This window comes from Coffea eugenioides, chromosome 11, assembly GCF_003713205.1.
Source record: "Coffea eugenioides isolate CCC68of chromosome 11, Ceug_1.0, whole genome shotgun sequence".
Classification (NCBI taxonomy): Eukaryota; Viridiplantae; Streptophyta; class Magnoliopsida; order Gentianales; family Rubiaceae; genus Coffea; species Coffea eugenioides.
In genome coordinates, this window is record NC_040045.1 from 36643557 (window position 1) to 36652738 (window position 9182).

General features: G+C 33.3%; 1 protein-coding gene across 1 annotated transcript; it reads left to right on the forward strand.

The window, feature by feature from the left end:
* The first annotated feature begins 937 nt into the window (after positions 1-937).
* Positions 938-7031, forward strand: LOC113753524 (ubiquitin-conjugating enzyme E2 variant 1A-like). Its single transcript, XM_027297701.1, has 5 exons — positions 938-1188; positions 3976-4115; positions 6152-6277; positions 6363-6489; positions 6741-7031. Exons 1-5 carry the CDS (start codon positions 1146-1148, stop codon positions 6797-6799), a joined length of 495 nt encoding a protein of 164 aa, XP_027153502.1. The 5' UTR covers positions 938-1145; the 3' UTR covers positions 6800-7031.
* Positions 7032-9182: the final 2151 nt, after the last annotated feature.

Here is a 9182-nt window from a genome sequence, read left to right on the forward strand (position 1 = left end):
GCCCCTGAGGTTTGGTATATTTTGCATTTTACCTCTAACATTTTATTTTTCTTATTTTATCCCCTCCATCAATCCATCAATCCACCTCAGTGTATCATTAAAACATTGAAGTTGACGAAAATAACACCCATTTTAATAGTTAAAATTTTTGATGGAAATGGCACTCTTCATGTTCTATAAAGAAATGATCCCCATAAGTTTTCTAATATGTTTTGACCATTCATCACATCAAAAATTTTCTCTCCTTCATCTGCAACATTTGTAACCAAAACAAAAAAAATGTCCCAAGTTTCTTCAAACCCATTCCCTTGCTCTTACTCTAGATGTTGTTCATCACATCATATAAAAGAACCAATCCAAGAAACCTGTAGATACGGTAAAATAGCACAATTGAAAAGATTTTGGACACTGAAAAGCTTTGGAAATAGATTTCTTGGATATTCAAATTATAAGGTTTGACTTTTACGATAAACTAATTATTTTTTATACTTTTTAGAAAAATAATTTAAAATATGAATTTTTTAAATTTAGAATCATCATGTACGTAATTATTTCAAATGAATAGACTCCAAACTTAAGCAAAGGTAGATAAATGTGTGCTATATTCGGCTTGAACCTATGTGCATTTATCTTTGTTCATTATTTTTTAGGGATATCATTGTTCTTTTGGTATTAATCATCAGCATCTTACTAAATGCTTATGTGCTATATTCAACCTGTACCTCTGTATATTTATGTTTGTCCATTAGTTCTTAGGGATGTTATTGTCCTTTTGATGATAACTGTCAGAACCATTGCTACATATTTGCTTTGACTAGTAGCAGTCGGGGGGATAAAATGCGAAAAGTAAAATATTAGGAGCTGAACTGTTGCAAAACACACTACTGTACCTCACGACTTCTCGTGATGATCCCTTTTAAACAAACAACAACAACATTAAATTCAGTCATTATCACTTTCCAAATATCTTCCTTTGCCCAGCCTCCCTCATCTCTCTCTCCAAAGTACAAACCTCCCCCACTTTCCAAACCCACCACCTAATATTAATTTCCTCCCTTCTCTGCAGGGGTTAACCCCTGCATCTTTGGTCAAATCTAGAAAATTTTGCTTTGGGTCTTAAGAACCCACCTGGTTTTGCCTTCTCAATGCAGCAAGAAATGGGGCCAGAAGGATCATCGAAAGTTGTTGGTGAGCTTCAAAACCCTCAATGTTTTTGTAATTTACTCCTTTATTTCTTGATAAAGTTGAAAATTTGTCTTCTGGGCTTGTGGAAAAGTGTAGATTTTTGGTAATTCTTGGTATTTTTTTTTTGAGGTACTCTGATGTTGTATTCTAACTTCTGCATTTTGTGTTAATGTCCTTGCACTTCGGGTTCCTGATGTTAAGATCTTTTTTTTTGTGGTTTTGCCTATTTTTGAGTTTGGGGAATTGATTCATTTGATTTGCTGGAATTAGTGTTAAAGTTGAAGTCTTTACCTATCGAAGTCCTTGTTCAAGGTTTCATTTTGTCGCTTATGTAAGACAGGAAAATGATTCTCCAATCACTTTCGAATTGGTTGATTTATATCGTTAGTAGTTCAAGTATGCTCTAGATTTTTGGATTTCTAAGTTATGAATGACTTTCTATTGAACAGAAACGGTTGACAATTATTTGAACTTTAGCATTAAAGAATGAGGATACAAACTAGATGTGGTGAGAAATGGTAAGAGTGAAAGCAAAAAAGGACAATCTTTTCCTTGTTAGGGTAACTTGGACAAAATGAAATCAGTTTTGTGGTTGTGTACTTGTGTTGGCACGTATTTTGTCCCACCTTTTGGTTTCCCTATTTTCTGCATTGCAATAATTTCAACTATAACTACTACTAGACTGGGAGGTAAGCTAAATTAAGCACATTTTTTGTTCAATTATTGTTTTTTTGTTTTTGGGTTATGGCCTGGGGGTGCATTTGATTGGGGGTCAAGATTGACATGTCAGAGCTCATAATGGATTTAGGTAGCTATAGCTTTTGAAGGTTATTGTGTTATGAAAGTACTTACACTTAGGTTGGTGATTTATGGATGGACAGGAGGTACTAGAACAAATGTGATACAATTTGTTTCAAGTGAAAGTGCTATGTTATAACTGTGTTCTTAAAATTATCTCTAGATTGTTTAAAATCTTGGAAATTGCTTAAACTTGTATGTCTTGTAGTTAAGATAGGTCTCAGCTTGAGAAGAGTTATTTCTCTAACTCCACCTGATAGTCGATTTTGCTCTCATACAATTGTATGTGCTAGTGAGAAAATAGTTCCACCCTGGAACTTAGGTGTGAATTGTATGGAAAACCTATGCACTTCAGATTAACTATTTTCTAGTATCCATAAGATTATCACTAATTGTGCAAATTTCTTGGCATTGTCAAAGTGGAAGAAATGTTATGATGGAAGGATGCGATAATAAGTATGTTGTACGTTTTGATGGAGTATATGTTGTTTAACCAGTAAACATTTTGAAATTTCTCTCAGCTTCAAGGTTGGCAGATGTTGTTAACTTCAAAAACAAGGCTTTCGTGTAATTAAAGTGGAATAGACTTGAAGTTATTCTTATCTTTTGGGATTTTATTACCTATGTTTATGTCAGATATTTAATGGGAAAAAACCATGGCATAATACTTTGGATATAAGTAAGAGAGCTGAGATACCACACTATCCTCTTTTAACGTTTTAGTGTAATAGTTAGGTTGGTTGTAGAGATTCAGTTAATATTAATGTGAGAGGTGTTAATTTTGATGATACAATGGGATTTATGGGAGTGTTCTACTTTGGATAAGTAATCTTAGTAATTTTGTTAGATACTAATACTCATCCTCCTCATTCTTTTCCTGTGTTTTGGTTTCAACCTTGGTTTACATCCTTTTACTTCCTGCAAACCGCCTGGTCTTTCTTCTGAATTTGCATGTCCTTGTGTTGTTGACTTCTTTACATTATGACACGCAGGTGACAATAAACTCTTATATTTGGATTGGAACTCTTCCTATCAAAAGTTGTGAGAAAAGTGAAGTTGTCAGGATAAAGTTGTTTAACTGTGTTTGTATCTTCTTAGCACAAGTGTTGGATCACCTTTAGTATGCCTTTTTTACTTATGGATATCTGACACTTTGACATTTTGTTTCCCATTATTTGTATTTAAATGGACTTGTATATTACTGAGTAATCTTATCTTGATTCTCACGCTTAAAACTTTATTGTTCTCGGTGGGTAGTTCATATAATGTCATGATTCAATTGCATTTTAACAGACGAGACTGTTAACCTGCAAAGTTCATTTATAAGCTGTTAAACTAGAAAGATCATAATTCTTTTCCATTTAAGAGAAAAAACTGTTAAGCTTTGAGTATCACTTGTATACCGTTAGACTAGAAAATTTTCTCTCTCCTCTAACAGGAAAATGATTGAGACAGTGCCTTTCCTTATTGGACTTTTGATGTAGAATAAGTTAAAATGTCTGAACAGCTCTCTGACAAATGCTGGAAAAATGGAAGCTGCCTTTTGCAGTGAAAATGATTTGCTTGCGCCTTCTTTGCATATGAAGATGGGCTTGTTCTTGGTTGATTATTTTAGCTGATTATAGACTTTGATTTTGGATAATCAGTTTTTATGATGTCCTCATTAGCTTTTGTATTCAGATTATAGATTTTTTAATAACCGAAAAAGCAAAAATCTATATTCAACCAAAGAGTAGCTTTTCCTAGTTCTAATTATTCTCTATAATTACTTTTCATAATCAGATTTTGTAAAATCTACAGCAAATGAGAACAAGGCCGATGTCTCCTTGTATTTCTGTGCTACTATATGCTTATATAGATCAAAATTCACCTGAAACATATTGCTCTCACTATTTGCGAAATTTGTTTTAGCAAGTTTATGCAGGGTTTGGTTTTCTATATATTGCTCAAATTTATCATGGATATCTAAACTGAATTTGCTTTAATTTCCAGTCCCGAGAAACTTTAGATTATTAGAAGAGCTAGAGAGAGGTGAAAAGGGAATAGGAGATGGAAATGTCAGCTATGGAATGGACGACGCTGATGATGTGTACATGCAGTCATGGACTGGAACTGTCATTGGTCCTCCTAATGTGGGTTTTCCTTTTACCTCTCATGTGGTTGACTTTGTGCATTTTTCTGAAATGTTTATATACTATGGATGCATTTACAATAAGTCAATTACTTGGAATTTCATCTCCTTGTATTATTGCTTTGTTGTTGTTGGCTTCTTTTTCGATAGCAGTAGTCATTTCTGGATCACATTGGAGGATCTAAATATATGTTTAGTCTCTTTTTTTCAGTGAAATGATAGAACTAAGTTTCTTTTGACAAGTGAAATTGAAATTGAACTTGTATTGCAAATGAGAATAAGAAGATATACATGAATTAGGTTAGCTTTTAGATGTATAACTTCAATAACTTTGAAGATTTAAGCCTTAGACTGAGAAGAAGATTCTTATGTCTCAACAATGAAATGGAAGAGAAAAAGGTACAATTCATGTAGAATGTGTTCATTTAAAGAGATAAATATAGAAGCCGGATGAATTAAATATTTAGGCTGGGAAATAATCGGCTTACTAGCAAAATAACCATGTTTTCCTGATGAGATGAAGTTATTGAACATCTTATTTTGAACTCAAAGAGTATGCTACTGCATAAATGTTATGTTGTGAATGATTAAAGAATCTTAGATATTTTTTAATTCAATCTAGCATATATGGGTACATCTTGCTGATTTTTCTCCATAGTAGACATAATTCTGTTCTTGTAAATCAGTAGACTATAATTCTAAATGACCAAGCTTTATTCTTTTGTGTCACTTTTCTTGTTGGCATAGTCTTAACAGCTCTTCTGTCTGTTGGATTCCATACGATATTTGCCTTTTTAGCATAATCACTCAGAACTGTTTACTTGAAACACAGAGGATCTTTTACATGTTACATCATGCAATTCAGCTATAATTATGTAATTACTTGGTTTGAAAAGAAACTCTGGTATCTCGTGTGAGGTAAGATATTAATTGTCTAAAAAGCGTAGGCTTATGTTTTCCTACAAATATGAGCTTGGGTCAGTTTAAGCATGAAAAGTTTACGCATAAAAGTTAATGTAATTACATTTGATGATTTTCGTATCTCAATTTCCTTGATGCTAAAAGAGTTGAAGCTATTATCTCAACCTGTAACTCTCGTGTTTCTAATTTTGATCTTTCCTGTTTGGTTATTGATAAATAAAATCTACTGAACTGTATGTGTGTGTGTCTATACACACACACACACAACAAATAAATCATTAGTTGCTGGATTTGTTTCTTTGATAAAAACAAGGACATAATTGACAAAGAAGTAGGAATAGGATGTTGCTTGTTATTTGAACAAAAATTTATTACTCTACAAAATTTTGTTATCCAGTTTGTCCTAGTAAAGAAGGAAATTCTTTGTTTTCCAGTGTTTTAGAACATTATTAACAGATTAGGTCTTTAAAAGTTTCTTTTTGCTGACAAGAAACTAATAGAAACTCCCATCCTAGAGCCTGGAGTGTTACATGTCAAGATAAAGTATGCGAAAAGGATAATCCTTCCTTCTGGAGAGGACCCTTTGTTGGGTATATTATGAGAAGTTTAGTTCTTGGTAGGACTAGGACTTTTGTCAGTTATGTCTAGGCTTGTGTTTTTCTTCCTTCTTTCCAATCTGTTCCTCTCGCTCTCTCCTTCTTGTCACTCTCTCTTTCTTATTTGCACATGCACGTATCTAGAAAAACACGGGAAAAAATAGAGATGCTTGTAGTGCTAAGGCTATGAACTACATGGTACTGCTTTTGAGTTTACTTTAGCCATTTCATGTAAATAATTAATTCTAAACACAATCAATGTGGGCATATTAGTGTGGCTTTTTTTTTTTTTTGGAAAAGTGAACGAAATCAGCAATTTGTCTTTCCATGCAAAAGGACTTTGGGTCTAGTTATTATTTCCTCCCAACATGGGATTTTCAATCCATACTGTTGCTCTTTCTCCTTCCATTCGCACTTTGTACATCCTCTCTGTCCCTTTCTAAGAAAGGATGCATGACGACCTCTAGCATATGAAAGGGAAGAGAATGTGTTTTTACTGACATGATGTGCCTGTTGCCAGTCTGTACATGAAGGGCGTATCTACCAGTTGAAGTTATTCTGTGGGAAGGAGTATCCAGATGAGCCACCTAGTGTGAGGTTCCAGACCCGGATAAACATGAACTGTGTTAATCAGGAAAGTGGGGTGGTAGGTCTTATTCTTGAGGTCAAGTCTGTTTCTTTGCTTTGTAATCACATGCCAGGATTGACCTTATGGTTGATGTAATTATCAGGTTGAACCAAGTCTGTTTCCCATGCTTGCTGATTGGAAAAGGGAGTACACAATGGAGGATATACTAATTCAATTAAAGAAAGAAATGATGTCCCCTCAGAATCGAAAACTGGCTCAGCCTCCTGAAGGTTTTTCCTCCCATTAATTTCTCATCTCTTTATGTCGGTCGATCAACTTCATTCTATCATTTTAGGCTTTGTTACAAAAACATTAAATGCCTCTTAGAGTAATTATGCTCTTGCCATACTTTATGTTACAAATTCTCTAATTTCGTGCGGTGAAGTCACTTTTGTTTTTGCTGCTCGAGAAGATTATATTATAGTGTTCTTTTTTATGTCCTGATACGTATAACTTAGCTGAGAGAATGTTCATTTTTCAGGCAATGAAGAAGGAAGAGTGGAACAAAAGGGGCTAGTGCTGAGGTGTTGTATTCTCTAATTAGAATGAGCACAATGATGTATATATATTAGTAGAATTAGGTATCCAACTGCAACATGAAGCATATGAATCTATATATTTGTACTTCTATAAGCATGATCCTATCAACTATCCCATCTTGAACATGGTGGCAGTTTTATGATCAATCCCTTATGTCGTAATTTTCTGAATAAACTCAATCAGATGACAGATGAGTTGTCATTTATCTAACGAATCGGATTAATATTTTGTCCTTCCTTCTTGACATATTAAATTGGTGATTGAAAATTGAATTCTTTAATGAATCCTATTGTATGATGTCATTAGATTTCAATGTCCAGTTGATGATCTCTTATGAATTCTAGATTATTGGGATTCTCTAGCTGGTACACTTACTCCCCATTCTTTCTTTTGAGTATATTTCACCACCCCTATTCTTATTTATTCCCCTAAAGTAGTTGTGGCATTATAACCAGCTGAAGATATGCCTTGCAGTGACTTCAAAGAAATGTATTTGGAATTTCATAAGCGTTAACTGCCTTTTGCTTGACTTTGTAGGGCCTCTGTTGATGGCCAAGTTTTGTCATTTGCTTTGCCCCTACTACAAGAATTTGCTTTTATAAAAGAAGAAAAATGCTTAGGAGTGAATTGCATACTCAACAAAGTTGCTCATTGGCAACCCTATTTGCCTACCACAGAATCTAATTAGCATCAAGATTACATGTTCATAGCTTCTAATCTAAAACTTGGTGTAATAATCAGATTCATCCAGGTACAAAATTATGAAATCTGATTAGGGCTCAGCTCGACTAATCATCGTTTGAGTTCGAGTACAAAATAATCAAAGACAAGTTTGAGATCTCTAATCAAATTCACAACAAAAGTAAGGGATAGGAAGGGTAGTCTTTTCAGATAAATTCCCAAGCCGAGTGCATTGGAGAGGAAAGAAGGAAAAAAATTACACGTTGATAAACTTCTTATATCTTCTCCAGCTGATAACATTTTGGTTGTACTGGTTTAGTTTAACATGGTCCAGATGAGCTGTAGCAAAGAGCCGGATGATTTGATAAAACAATATCAAGAATCTTGTCTACTCCGTTGTGTGTTGTGTACTTTTATTTGTTTGTTTTTTAATTGGGAAAATCGTCCAAAACGTCCCTCACATTTTGTAAAATAACTTTTTTCGTCCCTCACTTTTAAAAGTGTAATTTTATGTCCCTTACATATTCACATCGGTCAAATTTAGTCCCTAACTAGGTTTCCGATCATTTTTTGGCCGGAATCCATCATGTGCAAGGCACGTGATCATTTTTGAAGGGTAAATTTGTCAAATTATATTTTACATAATCTGATCTATAGTCCTCCACATTTTATAATATAAATTTTTCGTCCCTCACATTTCACAAAATGAATTTCTCCATCCCTCACATTTCAAAAAATAAATTTTTCATTTCCCACTAATTATGTGTGTGAATGCATTTTTTTTAAACACGTGTATATGTCTATTTAATTTTGCTTAATAATAATAGCATAAACACATGTATGTAATTGGGTCCAACTTGTGGGTTATCTTCTCTTTTTGTATGATTATGACTAATATTTACCAATAGAACCTTAATTTGCATATTCTCATTGTATTTTGACTGAAAATAGCTTTATTGGCCAACTTGACAATGAATGCAAGATTTTTTACTAGCTAATACCAGATGAAATCAAATGATCACGTATAATATATGGTATTTGTATTGTTAAGTGAAATCAAATAGGCACATACATATATTTATGCTATTCGTATTATTAAGCAAAATCAAATAGACATATACATGTGTTTAAACAAAATGTATTCACACACATATTTTTTTTAAGAGTTTCCCTCACACACATAATTAGTGAGGAATGGAAATATTCATTTTTTGAAATGTAAGGGACGGCGAAATTCATTTTGTGAAATGTGAGGGATGAAAAAAATCATTTTATAAAATATGAGGGACGAAAAAATTTGTTTTATAAAATGTGGAGGACTATAGATTAGATTATGTAAAATATAATTTGACAAATTTACCCTTCAAAAATGATCACGTGCCTTGCATGTGATGGATTCCTGCAAAAAAATAATCGGAAACCTAGTTAAGGACTAAATTTGACCAATGTGAATATGTAAGGGACATAAAATTACACTTTTAAAAGTGAGGGACGAAAAAAGTCATTTTACAAAATGTGAAGGAGGACAATTTTCCCTTTTTAATTTCAAGGGAAATAAAGATGGAAGAGTAATTAAACCATTCCCATATCCATATCCTAAAAGAACATGTGATAGATAAAGAAAATCAAATCTCAACTTTGCGAGATTACTTGCATGTTACAAAGTCCAGAATGTGTGTATATAAAGAAATCAAGAACAGGG

What these genes read in the sequence shown, in the direction of transcription:
- LOC113753524 (XM_027297701.1), top strand. Translation starts at nt 1,146, where the DNA reads ATGCAGCAAGAAATGGGGCCAGAAGGATCATCGAAAGTTGTTG. An exon ending in AGGATCATCGAAAGTTGTTG is followed by an intron (nt 1,189 to 3,975) that starts GTGAGCTTCAAA and finishes TTTAATTTCCAG; the next exon opens with TCCCGAGAAACTTTAGATTA. An exon ending in CTGTCATTGGTCCTCCTAAT is followed by an intron (nt 4,116 to 6,151) that starts GTGGGTTTTCCT and finishes GCCTGTTGCCAG; the next exon opens with TCTGTACATGAAGGGCGTAT.